The 20406-nt window shown below is 42.2% G+C and overlaps 1 protein-coding gene and 1 long non-coding RNA gene across 5 annotated transcripts in view; one reads left to right on the forward strand and one right to left on the reverse strand.

The window, feature by feature from the left end:
- Positions 1-4309: 4309 nt before the first annotated feature.
- Positions 4310-17781, reverse strand: CHRNB4 (cholinergic receptor nicotinic beta 4 subunit). Of its 2 annotated transcripts, XM_033070696.2 has the most exons (6): positions 17394-17781; positions 12596-12741; positions 10803-10847; positions 10572-10681; positions 7145-8117; positions 4310-5116 (listed from the first exon to the last, which is right to left on the reverse strand). In XM_033070696.2, the coding sequence occupies exons 1-6, from the start codon at positions 17446-17448 to the stop codon at positions 4976-4978; spliced, it is 1470 nt and encodes a 489-aa protein (XP_032926587.1). In that variant the 5' UTR covers positions 17449-17781; the 3' UTR covers positions 4310-4975. The 2 variants fall into 2 exon arrangements, with proteins under 2 accessions (XP_032926587.1, XP_032926588.1); XM_033070697.1 differs by lacking the exon at positions 10803-10847.
- The window catches only part of LOC117001949, a 77117-nt gene continuing 61842 nt past the window's right edge, over positions 5132-20406 (forward strand). For 2 of the 3 annotated variants that reach the window (XR_004419187.1, XR_004419188.1), the window contains exon 1: positions 8125-8866. This is a non-coding gene — a long non-coding RNA (uncharacterized LOC117001949). Of the gene's footprint in view, positions 6353-8124; positions 8867-20406 lie in introns of those variants that run through there. The other variant, XR_004419190.1, reaches the window with a different exon arrangement.

Consider the following 20406-nt stretch of genomic DNA (forward strand, 5'->3'; position numbering starts at 1 on the left):
GAGCTGATTTCCAATTACGCTGTTGAGGTTTTTTCCCTGCTTGTGCCTCATCTTGCATGTGCTGTGTGCTTGACCATGTAAAAAGGATGTGTTATTCCCCAGGAGTAATTAAAGGCATGTACAATTGTTGGTAGGATCTGAGCCCAGGGTAGTAAACATAGCAGCTGGGACCTGGCAAAGATCTGGGGCTTTGAATGGAAATCAGAGTTGACCAAACCCTTGCGAGTAACTGTCTTCGAACCATTCCTATTTTGTAGATCAGAAAGGTGAAATTTGAGAAAGGGAATACAATTACAGGATCCCAACTTGATCACACAAAACCTTGTTGTTCGTGGGAAAGGACACTAGAAAGGAGGAGGAGTTGAAGTTCAAGCATAAAACATTTCCCAGGTGCCCATCAGCTCCCTTGTTAGCTCACATGTCACCTTCTGCACTGCTCTCCCCATTTGGAATGACTGGGTGGTGCAAGGCTCAGGCAGTGGTTGTTGCACACATCTGTGTACAAGGAGGAAGTGGGGAGAGAGAAATACGGGATTCTCTCCTCACGTTTAGAACTGATGAGAAGGAAGCCCTGTGGGACAGGAGCGCACCAATGGGTGCTTCACTGCCTGCCCTTAGGGAAGGATCAGCAGTGACCCCATTTGGGACTGTGTTAAGAGAGAGAAGTGGGGGAAAGAGCACCAGGCTGGGTTCAGTTCTTGGCACTGAGCTTGTTTATCCTCTTAGCCCTATCTCTCAGAGCATCATTCACTTTGTCCCCAGACACATGCTCTTATGATAATTTCTGTAATTCTATTAGCGTGGAGGAAATAGGCTTTACTGTCCATTTGATTTTATTTCTTTTTTTTTTTTTTTTCTAGAGAACTTGGCTGCTTGGTCTTTTAGCTTAACCCTTTGTGGATACTTTTGGTTTTGCATTTCTAGGGCATTGAGGCTAAATATTTTCCCTTTCAGTCTCCTTGCTACAGGCAGCATTACAACTGGGAATTTTGTTTGTTCTTCTTAATCCCAGCTAGAAATTAGTTAAAGCTTGAAGATCAGATCATAATCTGTGTTTCCCAAAAGTCAGTGTTTAACCTGAATAATTTGGAAACACTGGTCTGCACAGGAAGCAGAGAGCAGGTATTTTAGCTTAATTTGCCTCGTTACTGAAATTTTCAGTGGTGTTTGTATGGCACAGATATTTTGTTTCTAACATCCTATGCTGGATCTCCCAGTGAAATCAGCTCAGAATTGTGGTAGAATTATTTTTATGGTTGGGGAGGGTGATGTGATGGGAACACGTCACCATGACTGCATTGCAGAACTACACAGAAAAAGAATTTGTCTGAGTGGGGGGAAGCTGATCTCCCCAGGAAGATCTGCAGTGACAAACTGTGCAGCTTTTGTTCTTTAATAAACACACTGCTACTAGAGGGGTTTTGTTTTGTTTTGTTTAGGTTTGTTAAGATCAAATCTTAATCAGCTCAGGTGATGAAGAAAATAAAAATAATATTTTCCCACCTTTGGTCTGGAGTATTGATACTCCCAGTTGTTCCCAGTTTGTTGTGGCTGCAGGGGTGCAGAAAGGGTGCCCAGTAACTCACCTGAGTGCAGGTGGTACTGGTGAGTGGTGGTGTTGGAATTCCTATGTGTTCCCATGGAAGGCAAGATTGGTTCAGGATTAAAGAGTTTTGTAATGGTAGGGAATGGAGAGGAACCAAGCAGAGGTTTTTCTCACTGGTAGGGAAGCAAAGACTGGTTGAAAAACGATTTTGGTGTAAAATACAGTAATTTCATGACTATAAGGCACACCGGATTATAAGGGGCACTTCCGGGTTTCCATCAAAATTTTATGCTTTAAGGTGCGCCTTATAGTTGTGAAATTACTGTACATTCTGAATGTCCACTTTTTTTAAATGGAAAGCTTTATGGTAAAACCCCTGAAAAGTAGAAACGTTGAAGTTTATTTTGTTCAATGAGCTGGGACATTATCATATTCGTATCTTCCTGCAAGAAGACATTTTTGATATTTCCTTTTCTCCAGTCTTTTAGTTGTAAAATTTTGCCAAAAAATCAAATCTGAAAACCCTGTAATTCTTTGACAAGTTAAACTGGGAGCAGTTATATCTATTATGTGGGTGGAGCTGCTGAGGGTTAGGCAAAAATAGCATTTGTTGGAAAATGCAGTTTGGGGTGGTCTGATTTTTCAGAATTTTAGGACTTTGGGTAAAATTTCTCATTCTGAAGTTTGCTATGGATTAAATGATATCTAGAAATGCTGAAGATACAGGGGTGGTTTCCAAGAACACAGCTAGGAAGGAGTATATTGTTTCACTTAGGATTAAAAAGGGAGTAAGGGGGCCACAGTGTATGGAAAGCAGCAGAGCCGAGCATTGCCTGGGTGAGGAGCTCTGGGTGTGCAGGGATCTCCCTGGGGCCAGTGATGTGCCTCTTGAAAGCTTTTTCTGGGTTTGTCAAGTCTGAGGCCTTCATCTGCCTGGGCTCCGTGGTGATAGCTGCTAACTGAGCTGCCAAATCCTTTCTAAAACTTTTGTCTGGGCTGAGGATAATTCAGCTGAAGGCTGCAGTTACAGAGCCAAGCATTATCAGTCTTTACTGCTCATAAAGATAAGGCCAATTCTGGGATGGGAGCACCTGAGGGCTCATTTCAGCTGCATTCAGGCAGTGAGAGGGAGGATACAGGGAGAAGGGTGGGAGAGGAGAGAGGGTCAGAGTGGGACAGAGCCCAGAGTGCTCTTGCTGCTGGATGAAAACAATAGAAAGGGGGTCTGTGCTCAGCCAGGGAGGCTGCAGCTGCCCTGCTGCATCCATGGCTGCTTGGCTGGGTGAGTCCCTGTCCCTCCTGCCCTGAAGGAGTGCAGCAGCTCTCACAGTGTTTAGGTCTGTACTGCTTCTGTCAGATTCTCTGTCCAGGGTTATTTTGGTATTTAAAGGGCCTTCACCTTTACACTGCCTGTACAGTGCTGGCAGCTTCTCTGGCTTCCATGTGCCTTCTCCGCAGCAGAAAAAGCTGCTCAGCAGCTGGGCAGTGTGTGCACCTGTGGTTGGGATGTACCTAACATGCAGCAGCACCTCCTTGCTTGGGGAAGGCAGCTCTCTTCTCGGGGGCTGGCTGTACCCCATCTCACCTCACAGCTGTTGTTTCAGCTGCCTGCACAGGAGCAGCTCTGCTCTCTAGGTGTGAAAAGGAGAAGGAATATTTAAGGTTGAGAAAGCCCGTTTGACCCATTTAAACTTTACACACCACGGGAGTGTTCCGAATAGTTAATGTTTGGGGAGATGGCCAGGACTGCTCCCTCTGTGAGAGGAGGGTATGGTGATCCCAGGGTGTACCTGCATTAGTAGGGTGGGTGCAGTTATCCCTCACCTCCCTGCCCTGGCTGTGAGGAACAGTCACAGTGCTCAAAGGAGGGGAAGGAAGGGAGGGTGACAGTGTGAACCCTTCCTTCTTCTAACGTGGGGCTGAAGGCAGCCGCACCCAGCCCACTTGTGATACTTTTCCCCCTCTGCTCAGACTGCTGGGCGCCCGACCCTGCTCAGTGCTCAGGCTGCTGGGAGCGCCCCCGGCCTCAGGGGTGGTGCCACTGGTGCAGTGGGGTTCCGACTGGGAGGGAGCGAGTGCAGTCCTGCACTGCTCTGAGCTATTGCAAAGGTGTGGATGCAGCTGCTCTGCCGCAGCTAAAATCTGTGTACTTATCCAGGGCTGCCTGGGAATGGCAATCAAGCAGAAATGTAGCTTGGTCTTGATGAAGACAAGTACAGCTGGAGCTGCCTTCAGCTGTGGGTTGTTGAAGAACACAGATTTAGGTGTCAGCTAATCCGTCTGGGACAGGTCAGCCTCAAATCCCTTCACAAATAATAGTGGATTTCAAGTTTGTCCACCAGGCATTGGTTTTACTTACCAGTAGTGGTTGTGTCCTCACAGCCTCCTAAGGAAAACCTGAGCTTGGTTTAACTTGAAAAGTGCCTGGAGCCCACTTCTCTTTTTTGCAGGTTACCTGGAACAAACTGTGGTGGGATTGTCCTGTGATGGGGGTTTAGGGCCTCCATCTGTCCTTTGCCAGAGACTTTAGGACTCTACGTGATTCCCTAGCTGATTTGCTAAGGGGTATACTTAAATCCACATGAAAATCTGCTCAGAAAAACACCCAGGTCTGTGTGTGCTCAGGTGTCCTCTCATTCTTGCTGCCTCTCACCGTTGTGTTCTCCTGTTGCTCTCATGTGCTCGTAGCCTTAGACTCAATAAAGTGTTTGTGCCCCAGATACATGAGCTGTTCAACTTGCAGGAAACTGAGGACTAAATCTATATAAAGGAAAATGTTACGTTTTATTTCTATTTCATCATCAGAGTATTATATACATGTTTGTTTATCATACATTAATTTGGCCTTTGTTGATCCATCGGCTACCAGAGATGGCAAGGTGAGAAACCTTTCAGTGGTTACCTCAGAAGTGTTGCTGTTTCTCACTCAGATTTAAGCATCAAACCCACTTGCAGTGCTCTTTATAAATCAGACACAAATAGTTTTGATGCATTTGAAGGAAATAAATTTCACAGCAATACCTTTTTGCAATAGGGAAATTGCAGTATTCTAAAGAAAGAAAATATCCTTCCTAAGGCAATATATTTAAAATACATAATAATAATAAAAATAATAATAAGATGATGATGATGATGATGATGATGATGCCAGGATGACATTTTGTACAGTAAAAATCTTTCACTGTAATGTTCAGACTTCAAATAATTGAAAAAAGGGCAAGATATCACCAGAAGTGGCAAAAAGAAAAAAAGTTTTCTATTTGTTTTGGTTTTTTTCTTATCCTAGTAAGTCAAGTCCTACTTTCCTTTTCCCTGCTCCAAGGGATGTAAGGGCAACTCACTTGGCATCTCTGTGGAGTTAACAAAGGGGAAATTGAGAGCAGAACAAGACCAAATGTCTGTGTAAGTACTGACAATTTTCAATAATAGCTAAGGGTTTATGGCAGCAGTGTGGTTTTGAAAAAGTGGTTGCAGAAATAATCCAACAGTCCCCAGGACACAAACAAGGACAAATATCCAGAGAAACAGCCTGTCCACTACCATGGCAACATACTTCCAATCTTCAATGACCTGGAAGAAAAAGCCAATTAAAGATATTAGCAATTTGTCATATTCTTTTGGTCTTCCTCCTGCTAATGCTGAGTTTTTGTTTATCAAAATAAAAGGAAGCAGATCTCAAGGTTCAGGGAATGAACTGGCTTTAGGATTGGTAAGGGATTTTTCTCCTGCAACCTGTCTGGGCAGTGGAGAAAATGACAATAAATATTTCTTAGCTTTCTTGGATATATCACATACTGAGTGTGGCTGCCTGGTGTGGTGCCAGCCCTGAATGACCCACACTATAATCTAGTTAGGGAATTTTTTTTCTTCAATTTAGTTTGTAAATGCTATTAATCTCAGTGGGCAAAAATAGATGGTGTTTACTGCTGTTAAACAAGGTTAGCTTCAGAGTTATCAGCAGTCGTCTCTTTCATGGGGTTTAATGCATATTAATACTGTTGCTTTTATTAAAATTGCTTTTTGCCCTGCATGTGTCATCTGTGAAAGTCATGGCCTTAGATTCTGTCTCAGACTGAAGTGACTAATTGGGCTATTATTGTAAAGGGGAAATGTATCAATCTTCATTTGCATCTCAGGAATAATTTTTCCTCTCTCATTGATTCTAGTTACCGTGGGATGTCCTCACATCAGTGACTTTATCATCCTTGTCAGTTGAATCATGTCTGATATTAGAATGTTACATACTTTTCCTCCTGTGCACACTTTTAATTCCCACTGCTGCTAACAGGAATTGAATGCTTCTGCAGTCAGACCATTTAAATGTACATGAACTGTTGTTATCAGACCATTGTGATGGGGGAAGGAAGCACAGAATAAAGTAATGAATCCAGAAAAATTATATGTAATATCAGAGGACCCTAGTGGGTTTTCAATATATAAAATGCTCTTGACATTTTTTCTTGCTATCAAGTGAAAGCTTTGTAGATCCTTTAAAGTGCAACACATCCTTGCAAGAATTTCTGAGCTATTAGAAAACCTTTTCCTGCACTATGAAGTCAGCTTCTGTTCAGTCAGCTTCAATGTTTACAAGCTCATGTCTAATGTTAATAGCTGAACTTCTTTATTTATATTGACAGTAATTTCGGCTAATAGAGAACATGAAGTACTCAGCAGCACACACCTCTAGGGACTTGTGCAAGATCAGAAACCAGACTTAATTTAATCTGCTTGGCTGAGGGAGGGGAAGCACAACAGAAACAGAGAACCTGGAGTCTCACTGGGGTCTGCAGTAGAGAGACGACAATGGTGGGTATGAGGATGATTTTTCCCAACTGTGGGTGCTTGTCTAAAAAACCCTGTGACCCACCTGAGTTTTCCAAGCATTATTCAGAGTGTTTCTATCAGCTCTATTGTGCTAGCTAGTGGCCTGTGAGTAGGGCAGGGGAATGGAGCAGCAGCAGGATTGCTCAGATGAAGTATTTTTCCTAACCAGTAAAGAGTCTGGTGTATAAATATAAATAACTCAAATGAAAGAAGTGTTAGCTCTGCTGAGGTTTTTAATCCTACCCGTGGTGTTTTCCATATACAGACAGGGGTCTTAGCCCAGAGAGGGTGTTTGCAAAGGCCTTCTACCAATTTTGCTAAATCCTGCTGCTGTGCTCATTTAGGTAAATAAATACATGAGCTGCAGATATGTTGTTTCCAGTTAACTTGGCTTGGCTGTGACTCGAATCGTAGTCTTACTGATTCCCAGTGGTGAAAAATATTCTATTTCTAACCTGGAACTGAATATTGTTTTCTTCCCCTGCCAATCACCACTTGAATATGACAACAAAGCTTTTATAAGAGTGTTTCATGATTTACTGGGCAATCAGCAAGCTCTTTTTGTAGAAATAGCCATGTTATTTATCTGGAGAGTATTTGCAGTTACCAAATTGCTGTTCATTAATGGCATCAATTGTTTCCTCTCATGAGCTGTATCTAGAATCTCTCTAAAATCTTGACAATCGCTAGAATATGCTTTCTGAGGAGCAGCATATTACAGAGCAGGACAGGAGATGGAGTTTGGAAGGACAGGGATTTCTCATTTTTACTTACACTCTGGTCGTTGTCATCGCTTTTCATGTGCTCTGCTATAAAACTGACTCCATCAATCGCTTCTTGCACTTCAGGAGAAAACTTCGCGCCTGTTCTTAACCTAAAATCTCGGTGACTGCTGACATTGTCAAGTGTCTCAGAGACTTTCATCTCATATCTTTTGGCAGAAGCTGTATTCAAAAAATAGGTAGAGTTCTTGTAGAAGTCAGATGGCTCCGTACAAGGATTCTCTGCTTTTGTCTTTTTTCGGTTGCATGGCTTTTGCCGCGGAGAATGATTTTCTGGGCGCTTCATGAACAGATAGGCCGGGAGCCTTTCAAGGAAAACCAGCTTTACCCAGGGGGGCATGGTGTGAGTGCTTGGAGATCTGTGGTGCACATTGAGCACACACACACTGGTAACTATTGAGAAGGTCACCAGCACCATTGTAAACATGAGATACTTCCCAATCAGTGGCACATCTAGAGATGTTGGAGGGACGATTTTGGAGATCAGCAACAAGAACACAGTCAAGGCAAGCAGCACAGATATGCACAAGGTCATTTTTTCACCACAGTCTGAAGGCAAGTAGAATACTAAGATGGCTAAGGATGTAATTAGCACACAGGGAATGATAAGATTGATGGTATAAAAAAGTGGTTTCCTTTTAATAATGAAGTCATATGTCACATCAACATAACTGGGGTCCAGAGGATTCACAGTCCTCCTTCCTGGAAGTGCTACGATGTCCCACTCTCCGCTTGGTGTGAAGTCGTCCATGCTTGCCATGGAAGTCTTGAGCACCATATCAATTTCTGTGTGGTCGTACGTCCAGGAGCGGAACTTCAGCGTGCAGTTCTGTTGGTCAAAAGGGAAATGCCTCACCTCAATCTTGCAGGCACTCTTGTAAATAGCAGGGGGCAGCCAGAGAATGCTGCCATTGTTCTTCACAATGGCGTTAGTGTACAGCGAGACTTCGTACGTGCCGTCCGCACTAAGCGCAGGGGAGAAGGGAGAAAGGGATGAAACACTAGGAGCAAAACCATAGTTCAAAACATAAAAGGTCTGACATTCTTGGTCTTGTGGGCCTCAGCTGTTCTAAGAATCAAACTTTAGTAACACGTTTATTCTGAAATCTATGCTGTAAGGAGTTATAACTTGATAGGGAGATTGATGTATGCATTTCTCCCAGTCAAAGAGTTGATTTTTGGTCCAATACGTACAGAAAAAGTTATAAAATTATTATTAAATACCAAATTCATACCTCTGCTTCATCCAAAGAAATCAATGGATTTTGTAAATGTTTGCTCAAGTAATTAAAGCTTCCTATATCTCTGAAGGCTGAGCAAAAATGAGATCATGCCATGTAAAAACAGAGGTACCTTTGGTCTGGAACATAGCCACTGCTGAGAACACAGAGCAACACTCCTAAATGACTTGGACAAGGAAAGAAGGATGAGCAACATTAGTTAGCAATGCAGGCAGAGTGCAGGCAGAGGAAATGTAATTATATTTTAATTTATTGCGTCACTCCAGTTAATGTTTACTTATTACAAAACCAGAACAGACAAGCCATGGCGTTCTTAGTGCCCACAATTAATCTTGGCTTTGTATCTCTTCCAGCTGCTGAACTTCCACCAGGGGAGTCTTCTGCCACTCAGGGAGAAGATCAGTATCAGTCAGGAGCATCTTCTCCTGCCCAGCAGTCTGGACAAACAAGGCAGGGCTTTTGAAGCCATTAAGGTAGTATTTCTGTTTGTTGACAAGGTATTATGGAAAGTAGAGTTATTGCAGTGCTAAGGGTGGGTTTTTTTGGGTATTTTTTCTCTCTAAGCAGGAAATGCTACAAATATCTAAGGCTTGGCACATGTGTCTGGATCAGTTAGGTTTGGCTCTGGGAAGGGCTCACCTGGGTGAGGCAATGGGTACCTGGCACTGAGGTGAGACCTTTGCAGCTAATTCATGCAGACAGTGAAACAACCAGATGCAGGAGTGAGTGGCTACAGCCACTAATAGAGGTTGTCAGTTCATTGCCAATAAAAACAGCTGTTTTTTGAGAAATGAATTGGATCTGAGTTGTGACATATCTGTACTCCCTGAGTTAGCTTTGCCATCCTGCCATGCCACGTGCTGGGCACACTCCTGGCTGGGAATGTATGAATTCTGGTGCTGAGGGCCCTGTCTCAGCTGTGGGCAGAGGCTAGGCTGAAGTCTCAGAGCCCTCTGCACAATCACAGACAGAACTGTGGGCATGGGGGCATGCTTTGTGTTTTCCTGAGCACCTTGAGCTGACTGATGCCTGTGAAGCTCTGCTCCAGCAGCAGGAAGTTACACAGAGCTGTCCTTCAGCTAAAATTTAATTGAAGCTTTGCACTAATGTAGAAATCCAATATGGTGAGGCTTGTTCTGTGCATTTAAGAAACCTTTTGAAACTATTCCTTTCTATTTTTACAAACTATTAAGTGGTGTCACTTGGCCAATAGCAAAAAGAAGCGGAGGGCAGAGGCACAATTTACCAGAACAAGCTTTGAGCAGGCAGAGTATATCCTAATCCACTGGCTGAATTATTTTGTGACTAATGCATTAGTTTTAAGTGTTCATCAAATCTGGTTTCCAGTAGTAGGATTCCAAGGACTTAACTCAGTTATATATAAACTTCCTGGGTTTCCCATCTGTATATGTTCATAAATCATCATGTGTTCATGAATTCATTGGTTTTCAAAGTATCATAAAAGTTATAAATTTTGATTTTTTTAAAAGTTTATAATCCGCTTCAAGGTTTTGCTAGAAACTTAAATCAAAGCAAAACAAAATTGTCAGTTAGCTGTTTGTCTGAAAGAGGAAATGAAGTATGATATTTTTCTCAGCACTATAAAGTAACAGGGTGAAATATTGACAGATTTATTATGTATGCATAGAATGGATTTTTTTTCCAATGCCTTTTGAAAATTGACTATTATTTGGTTTTCTATATGAATATGAGTTCCTGAAGTTATGGTGTGTGTGAACTTTGTAACAGATTTATGTCCTAGGGTCTGTGGTAGAAGGAGTGGGGGAAGAAGCAGACAAAACTGTATCTCAGACCCTAAGATGTCTGATAGGATTCCAGATGTCATCTCGCAACTGCACTTAGACCTACAATTTATTCTTTCCATACAGTCTATTTTAATATAAATCTATTTCAGTTGTGAGCCTTGTCATGGATCCTCTGCTGTAGCTGCTCACCCTACAGACATCTTCCAGCTCTGCTGGAATTTCTTCACCCAGAGCATTGATGTTACCAAAATTATCTTTGAGCCCAGCAGCCCAGTCAGATACACTTGCTGCTATCTAAAAGTAACAAAATTCAGTTTTAAATTTTTTCCAGACCTACTTTGCTGTTTCTGATGTTTGTTCCTTGGTTAAAATTTTGTTCATTGTCTGCATAAACAACACTAGTTTTACTTACTTATTGTAAAGCACAATGTCTGGCAACCAGATGTGTTTTGCAGGTATTCTCAGCTTATTTATTCCTTCATAGTCAGAGGGCTTCCAAGCCAGCCGGTAATCAATCCACTCCTAAGGGAAGAATTTACAGCAGTGATGGGAGTGTCCAGAGCAGCACTGACACAGTAATGTGATGGAGTCAAAGCAGTCACACCTGTGCTTTGCAAGAGCCATTTCTCTGTGGCTTTGTTACCTGGTTCAGCCAGACGTTCGTGGTCATGATCTGCTCCCGTTCGTTCTGCAGGGAAAAACGGAGACAAGAACTGGCCTCTAAAATGTTTCACCTTATTGCAGCAATAAGATTTTTTCTGTGGGGTTTGAGCATGATTTTGTCTACTGTATTTCAAGACAGACATTTCTCTGAGGTAAGATGGCCAGTCTTGTACACACAGTGATGCAAATAGTAACCCCATAAATGTAGAATTCCAAATGCCTTTTAACAAGAACAGTTGTGGCAGGAGTGAGTGTAGTTATTTGGAAACAATGACCACCACCTTTCTAAGCTGGTTTCCTCCCCCGCCCCACTTCTCCACCTGTGATTTGAAATGGGAGGCACGTTTGATCATCAGAGATGCCTACATGAGGTTGTGTAAGGTGTGCCATGTAATCTCTCAGCTGCTGGGCTCTGCTTCATGAACAGCAGCCCAGAAGAGAAACCTCCTTGTAGAAAATCTGTCCAGAGGATTTCTGCAGGAAAATGAGGTAATTCTCTGATCCTGAAGATGCTTGAGATGCTGGAGCCTATGAAATGCCTAATTTTGTTCTGCTGGAAGAGTGAGGCTATAGAGGGATAGGGACTGAGCTGTGCTGGTCCTGATCCTGGCCCATTCCTCCACCTTGCTTGATCACTGTTGTCGATCACTGGGGCCTCTGGAGCAAGACACCTCCCTTGTTATGGTCAGAACCTGCAGTCTGGGGAGACACTGTGCTCGTGGTGGTAGTGCAGGATGTGCAGAGGTGTGTCTGTGTCCTGGAGTTCCCCAGGAGAGAGAGAGGACTTAACTAGACTCATCTGGTACACGTGGCATTGAATCCTGTGTTCACATGTACGTATCTGTGTGTCTCTATATTTGTTATATTCAGTCTGCATGTGTGTATGGAACCTCAGCTCTTTGTACGGTTTGTCTTTTGTTCCAACAGAGCCTCTCTCATTTCCTCTGGAATTTCAGAACATAAATTCTCTATGTCTCTAGAAGTTTGCAGCAGTCCAGTCACTAGCCCTTACATTAACTCTGACAGGGATGCAGTCATCTGTATCTTTGTCATCCAGGGAGAGAGCAGCAGAACCGAAAGCCCCAGTTCAGGAAATTATTCCCACTTACAGGCTGGCTCTCGTTCCCACTGCAGTTAACCTCTCTTAGTAAGGATGTGTTTATACCTTGAAATAACTGTCAAGCACACACTAACCTTGTGGGTGAAAGTGTCTTTTAGGCCCACTGAAGTAGTTTTTATTGAATATGAGGAGTTGCTTTCATGAGGATTGTTTTAACCATGTTAAGCTATTCCAGCCAGAACTAATGCGTGTTTATCTTTACAACATTTCAGTATTATTTACTGATATGCCTGATATGTCATGTGGTTTGGATGTGGCTTTGTAGCTTGTTTTCAGGCCACTGGACCACTTCAGAAGAAGATGGATTAGCATTGCGCTGATGTGGATGGTGTGCACAGTCTGGGATAGGTTCTGACCTGGGGGAACTTACAGTAGCTGTACTGTAAAATCAGTGGAATGATTTTGCATTTTAGCTAGCTGGAATTCTGTTGGATGGACATCTGGCCCCAGTCCTTCAATGCTTAGGCATAGACTGATTTCCCCATTGTATCTCCATGGTGAGGTGTAAAACCAGTAAATTTTAAGGGCTCTGCCTATTACCAGTGTTACACAAATGGGAGAAGAGCAGAGATGCAGCAATACCAGTACAGCTATGACTTGGAGTGCCGTGCAGGTAGTGCTGGATGTAAAGGCAGAGCCTGATTTGAACTTACCACACTGATGAGCTGTGCCAGGGATACCTGCAGCTCTATGGATACCAGCTGGGAGGAGTTGACTGCTGGTCGAATTAACTTATTGTATCTGTCAGGACTCAGTAGGTGGTTCATGAGCTTTTCTTCAGCATCTGCTGCCATGCTTCCTGTAAAGCATCACAGAACAACATTGTGGAAGGGAGACTGAAGTACCATGGTGTAAGGGTCACAGAACATCTGTGCATCAGATCGTCTCTGGGAAATAATGACAGTTTTTGATTTTCTAAAGGCTGTCGGTTTGTGTGAACAGGATATAGTGCTTTCACTGACATCTGTTCTGCTGAAGTTGACTGTCTTTCACAGAGCACAGATCAAAGTAGATCAATCACAACCCTTGCTGGGTGTTTTTGCAATAAAATTTGAAGCTCAAATTGGTGGATACTTCTGGGATCACACTGAGAAATAGAAACTGGGAGCAAACCACCCTCTTAATAGCAGGGGAAGAATTACTCTGTTATCCAAAGGGAGGGGTCCAGCTGTGACTTCTTTAGTGTTGTAGAAGACAGAGTTGCAGGTACACATACAAATTTAAAGACTGATTTATGCAGAGAAAACCAGGGGATAAGTTGTAGGAGTCATAAAATATTTTTTAATGACTGGGGACTGCTAGCTAGTGATGTTTCTGTTTCAAAATTTGAAAACACAAGGCAGTATGTTAGACTTATTTTATGTGGGAGTAAAGTCTGACTTTTTGACTAGTTCAAATACTGTAAATCTTTGATTGCCAAAGCTGGAGTGCAGTGACTACAAAATACAGGATCTGCAGATTAGTATCAAACAAGCCTGAACATTCCCCTTGGAGCAGAGCAGCTTCTGGCTCAACCCCAGGGTTGTTTATTCTGTTCTTATGTTCTTTGTGTGCTTTTTGAAGTCACCCCGATGGCCTTTTCAAACCACTGTTGACCACCTGACAATAGTGATGAGCAAAGTCCTGGTAACATCCTGCCAGCAGAACTGAACCAGAGGCACTGTGCTGTGTGTTGGGCAGTTCTGTGTCATGATGTTGATGAAATTACAGTGTTAGTGAGAACAAGTTCCAATGCAATTGATAGAATGACTCTTCCATAGAAAAAGGACATCTAATTCAGCTCACCTAATTCACCTCTAGATATTGCAGAATTGGGATGGTGTCCTTGCTTCATTATTTCCCAGAGCAATTCCACACAGTAAAAAAACTGGCCATGCAAGTATTTTAAATCCGTGGTACATTAATTTGTTCTGTTTTTTTTTTTTTTTTTTTTTAATATTGTAGCATTTCCATGAAGACTGCGGAAAGGCAGACACCAAAAGGCCATGATCAAATTAGCAGCCAAAGTTTGTGTGCATGTCTGGAAGGTGCCACATTTCCTTGTGAACTGGGCTGCAAGTTACTCGGCTGAACAAGTCTCTCTTGAAACTTGACATTCTTCTGAATCCAGCTCATGTTAAAAAAACATCCTAAGACCTTCTTGTTTCTGATCTAGTGAGAAAGTGGAGTGAGGTCAAAGGAAAGATTATCAAACAAAGATTTCACATCTAAGAACAACTCTTACTCAAGCTCCACATGTGGAAAAGTTGAGGCAAACACCAGGCTTGATTTAATTCTTGAAAGACCAGTGTGGGCTGTAGCCTCGTAGCCCAAATTTTTAACTTACACTTAACTATAACATTGTTCTTCAGTACAGGCTTTTCAAAGGCATTTTCCCAAGGCATTTGGGAAAGCAAATTTGGATGAATATATGTATTTGTTGGGTCAGTTTGTTTTCTGATTCACACTGGCTTTATACCTCCCTGCGAGTCGTTATAAAAGCCTTATACCATGTGATATTTTAACATGACATTTGTTCTCCATGCAAGGTGCCTGATCAAAAGCTTATCAAGCTAGAGCTATGCTGGGTCTTGCTAAGCTTCAGATTCTGGGGTGGTTTTTTTGTGTATAGCAGTCAAGGAAAAGTTAAATTTGATACTGTGAAGAAGAGGGCCATGTTCTAGGAATGAATCTTCTTGTGGTTATAAGGATAGGTTAGAAGTCCTGTGGTAGTTCAAGAGAGAATCCTTGTTAAAGTTATTTTATTATATGGTTTGGTGGAGCTTTAGGTTGGGTTTGTTTGTAGTAGATATTTTTTTAGTAGACATTCCCACTGTTACATATGTAAGTGACATAAGCACATGGCTTAAATTCAAATATAAATAAATTTTCAGTGGTTTGTTTCATTCAGTGGTCACTGAATACTGTGAGCAAAGATGTGAGTTCTTGTTTGAATTGGTAACTATGTTTTCACTGCATTGCTGCCTTTGTGAATATTCCAGCACAGGGAGTATTTGCTAAACATGGAGCAAGAAGTAGGAACTGTAGAATATCTGCAGAAAGCTAATTCTGGATCTGTAATTAGTTTTTACTCTGAAACCTGTGTTTAGCAATTACAGTCGTCTGGTCTGCAAATCCAAACATGATGTGGGGTCTGCATGTCTGATGAGAACAGCTCAGATTTCCCAGAACAGACTGTTAGGAAACTTTATGGGGATTACTGACAAGTCATGACTTTAATAATAAAAAGTATTCATTCAGCAATGAATCCCTTTAAGAAATTATTACCTGTTCTTAGTGAAGGCATTCCTTCACTAGGGATAATCCTTTACAGAATTGCCATTGCATTCCAGAATTCCATTGCATGCCATTGCATGCCTTTGGAACTCAAATAAGGGGGCTCACCTCACTCAGAAGCCTGTATCACACACCACTAGATGTCAGCCCTGCACTGCCTTAAAACTTGTTAACACCAATCTCTCTGTGCATACTGGGGAAAAATGAGTGTTTCTTGTCTAATTTTTATAGTCTACTTTCCATTAACAATCTACATATCAACCAGATGGCACTTAATGAGAACAAAATTACCAGGCGTCCAGTTTCATCTTTATGTGCATTGTGTGTCAGTGGCCAGGCCTTTGAAACCTCTTTGTCCTCTTAGGGCTGGAAGAGATGGAAGTGAAGTTTCCCCCACAAACTGGCTTTTTTTTCCAAATAGCAGTAATCACCAGAGATGTTGCAGAGGGTAGACTGATGCTTTTAACAAATGGTTTTAACAACAGTGATCAAGCAGTCCTAATTGGGGAGTGGAGGATCTTTGTGTACTGAAAACAGTAATAAATAAAACCCACTGGGGTGGATCCTGAGCTGAGTAAATGATTTCAGCTTCACTGAACACGTTGCACATCTGCTCTGTGACAAGGAGAGCAATTGCCACATAACTTGCACTACACATTTCTCAGTAAGTTTGTTTTCTTTGTAAGACTATGAGCATTAAAAAAACAGCTGCACCAAGATTCTTCTGACTTCACAGCAGGAGAAACTAAACCACAGGCTTCATTCACTCTGATGTGGAGACTTTCCTTTTTACTTTCCTTTTAATTTTAGTCTAATTTAAATACATAAATTGAAATAACTAGACATCCTGGGTTATGCTGTTTGATTTCAAGGTAATGACAAATTTGTTGGAGTGATTTCCACAGAAAAGAATAAGGAGCAGGTCTGTGAGATACAGTTCAGTGTTATCATCCTCTGTATTTCAGAATGTAACATAAAACCTATTTCTGGTGTTTCTCTGAATTCAGTTATAGTAATAAATGTGAAATTGCATTTGTTTAGAAATAACTCTGTAGCATGTGTTAGCATTTTAGTCCTTCACACTCTCACAAATAAGTGACATACCAAGTTCTCATCTGTAATTAGTAAAGGGTGAGTAAGAAGCAGCAGGGAAACAGCCCCATTATCTCCTGTGAAATTACTTCATGGTGTTGTTACTTCTCAACAGAATCTCAAGCAAAAAGATTTTCATAACTTCTCAGAAAACACATGCTGATTTGGAATGCTCATTGTTCCAATGGAAGTAGCATTTACTGTATTTACTGTATTTTGAAGACTTTTAATGTTTACACTGCAATTAATGCAAATAAAAAAGGAGATAGGGGTTTAGAAGTGCATAATTTAAAAATCTGAAGTGGGCCCTCAGTCTCCTTTTGTTACAAAGCAAATGTTTTTTAAAGTTGCCTTTCAGAGGCAAAAGAAACAAAACAAGTGTGGAATGAATAGGTAATAATGGCAAGTGTGTGATCTGATCTTGGTTCAGTTTCAGCCAGTTTCTCTCAGAGCACTTCAGTGGAGCCTCTCCATAGGAAGAAGCTCCCATGCTAAATGCACTATTTCATGCTGCTGTCAGGCTGTTTGTGTTGGCTAAAACATATCCAAGAAATCCTGACAGACTGAGGGAAACATTCTTGCATAAAAAACATAAATACATGCTTTTCATAGCATATATTTGCATATGGCAACTTAATTTAAACTGCTTCCATTCTAATTTTAAAAATTAGGAAGTATGAACTTTGCAAAATATAGGAACTTGAGAAAATAATGGCAGAGGGATGAGATCTGTCATATTTATGGATCATGTCATGGTTCATTTTTTCACCTTCAGCACAATATCTGCTTTTCCTAGCACAGATGATCCTTGGAGCATCTAAAGGGATATTATTATCATTGTCATCTCCTACAGTTATATAATTTTATATCCAACCTGTCTGTCCATATCCATCGTAGTGCATGTGCTGATACCAAACAAGCCCAAAACAACACTAAAATAATCCCTTTTATACACCCTCCCAAAGTCAGCAGCCTCCCGAGGTGATGGCTGTGAATTGCCTGCGAGCTCATGTCGCTGTCCCACCTGGTACCCCCAGAAGTCCCCCTGGTCTGGAGCTGGATGAGAAAGAAAAGGTCACTTACCGTTCAGACAAAAGGAGCCCACCACAAAGAGAACCAGGCTGTACATTTTCCTCATGGCAGTAGGATGTGCCTTACTGTCCTTCAGCTTGAACAGCTGGCAGTGGGCTCTGCTGGCAGGGAGGCTCAGGGAGGAGATGGAAAAGCAAACCTGAATCTTGGAGGTATGAAATGCCTGGAAAGAGACACACAGTAGGACCTGACAGAAGCGTTCTGCAAAGGGGAATTTTCGTGAGCATAGTGGTCCCTCCCCCTTTGCAGCTGTTTAAAGAGCTTTGTGAAGAGGAAAAGCAAATAAGAAGAGTGAACATAATGTGATAACGTTGAAAAAGGGGAAATGAAAGAGCAAGCTGAGAGACATGATGTGCAAAACACAACTGCGTAATTCTTGCTACTAGATAACGTTTAAAAGGCTTTCTGATTAATGAGTGCAGTGGGTAGGAATAGCTCTGTGGGGAGTGCTGGTTATAACTTTGTGCCATAAAACCCCTCCGTGTCAATAAATTAAAGCCCCAGCAGAGGGTTATTTTCTGTGTCAAGAGAGAAAGTTCATTACCTCCTGCCAGCCCTTTTCCACTCCAAGCCCGCACATGTGATCTCTTTTAACTAGAGCTCCAAAAACTTCTTGGGAGCGCCAGGAGAGGAACACAGAATTTGTTGTCATTAGCATCTGAAAGGAATTTTAAAAGAAAGCTAAAGCAGGTGATGAAGTAGCAGTAGGGATAAAGATACTCCAGAGGAGCATTAGAGAAATTCTGTGGAATTTGTCTTTTAGAACTGAAGGGTTTAGCAGACTGCAGACTGTCCTGTGTTTTGGGACTTGCTGTGGGAAGATTTGTGTAGAAGAAGGGGGCAAGAAGATCTTAGGTGCTCTTTGCAAGCTGTGTAGGACAGGCTGAAGTCCATGAATAGAAAAAAGCCAAACTAGCTTTGTTCCCCTGTAACTTCTAAACTTTTCTATACATACATGTAATCTATTTTGTTTAGAGGTGGGTTTATTGTATTTATGCTATGCAAATGTCTCAGGTGATAGAAAGTTCTGAGGACTATGTAGTGGAATTCATGGTTGATGACTTCTGTGTACTTAAAAAAATTTCTCAGCATACCGTTGCCTTATTGTTAAACATACCAACATCAGTGTGCTGGGTTTGCTGCAGATCTTAGTAAGTGGAGCCTGGTATCAGGGACAACCTGTGCAAGTTCCTGCCTGTTATTTTCAGTCTTTTTTTCTTCTTTCATCTCTCCCTTTTCTCTCTTATTCACTATCCATTAGTTAGAATTGGTTTAAATTGGGACTGTTCAGCCTGGAGAAGAGAAGGCTCTGGGAGATCTTAATGTGGCCTTTGAGTACTTAAAGGGGATTATACGAAAGATGAGAACATGTTTTAATAGAACAAGGGGCGATGTTTTTAAACTAAGAGAAGCAGATTCAGCCTAGGTATAAGGAATTGATTTTTTACAGTGAGGATGTTGAAACACTAGCACTGGTTGCCCAGAGAAGTGGTGGATGGTAGAGACCCCATCCAAGGAAACAGGGTCAGATTGGATGAGGCTCTGAGCAACTTGGTCTGGTTGAAGGTGTCCCTGCTCATTGCAGGGTGGAATTGGACTAGATGACCTTTAAAGGTCCCTTCAGCTGAAATTATTCTATGATTCTAAATAGTGTGGGACCCAAGGGGATTGTGAGGGGTTTCAGTAAGACAAACAGAACAGTCACGGTGGGGAAATCTACTTGACCTTAAAAAACCAGTGCAGTCCTAGTGAGTAGCTGTAAACAGACTAACTGCATGAAAATACAACACTGCTTCTCTGTTTTTCTCATGTTTAATCAGCAGCGTGTAAAAAGAGACCTTAGAAAATTGTTCTCTTGCAACGGTCAAAAAACCTCGGAGGTGTGTCCCCAGGAAAGTCCTTATCCCCTACCTTCCACGTTGAGCTTCTCACACCAGTGAGTGTCGTGTACCTTGTCAGAGGCTGCTGCACAGAGATCTGGCTGCACTCCTGAGCCTGTTGGGCACGATTGTCTCTCCTCATGTACAGGGAATTGTTTTCATCGAGCTGAACCTTCAGTTAATAAGGGTGTGTTTGAGTAAAGCACCGGGGTGATGGGGAAGAAAGACTGCAGCTGTTTCTCAGTTGTTAACTTTCTGATATTTGACCCATTTCTCCCAAAGGCAAATATTCCATCTGCCAAGCCAGCCTCTATGCTTTTGCAGAGAGAAGGAACAGATGCGTGGCCCCTGAAGTCACTGTGCTTGTACCATCTTGGTGCTTGAGAGCTGAGTAGCAGTTGAGGACGGAACAAAACAGGCTGGGAGTGCTGGGACTGCTTCACCCAAGAGGCCTCACAGAGCCAAAGGTCAGAGCATGCCCTGATTGCTCGGGTTGTCCTGCTGAGGCTGAGATGGAAGGGAGGAATTCCCACAGCTGGTTTTCATGTCCCTTCCTTTGCCATCCACTTGCACGCATTCATTCATTTTGACAGAGCACTCAAGGCCTTCCTTCATCATTCGTGCTCTGCAATTGTTTTCCCCACAGTGATGCTCCAGGATTCCATTTGTTCATTAAGCAGAGGTTCCGGAATGAAAAGCCTTTTTAGCAGACATTAGCATATGTGATACTGTGGATTTGCATGTTAATGCACGGCAGGGAGCACCCTGAACTGGCTGGCGTTGTTGCTGGTGCTGTGATGCTCGGCATGCCTCAGGGTATTACAGCTCTTAGAGGCACGAGGAATGCAAGATGTTCGAGAGTCCAGGGAAACTGGCAGTCCCTTCTGTGGATTTATCATGGTGATTTCCAGCTGCTGTTTGCATTAGGAAAGAACCAGTCAGAAATACTGGAGTTTTCAAAGTGGAAGCAACCTAGGGTAGAGCCAGCTTCCTTAATGACACAGGTACAGGTACAGGGAGTTTGCTGCAAAAATAAATGCAAGGGCACAGTTACTTTCCAGCAATTGTGATGCTGAAATGAAGTTTCAGAAAACAGGAACTGACTTAATGTTGCACTAGTAGAA

The sequence above is a fragment of the Catharus ustulatus genome, chromosome 12 (genome assembly GCF_009819885.2).
Source record: "Catharus ustulatus isolate bCatUst1 chromosome 12, bCatUst1.pri.v2, whole genome shotgun sequence".
Classification (NCBI taxonomy): domain Eukaryota; kingdom Metazoa; phylum Chordata; class Aves; order Passeriformes; family Turdidae; genus Catharus; species Catharus ustulatus.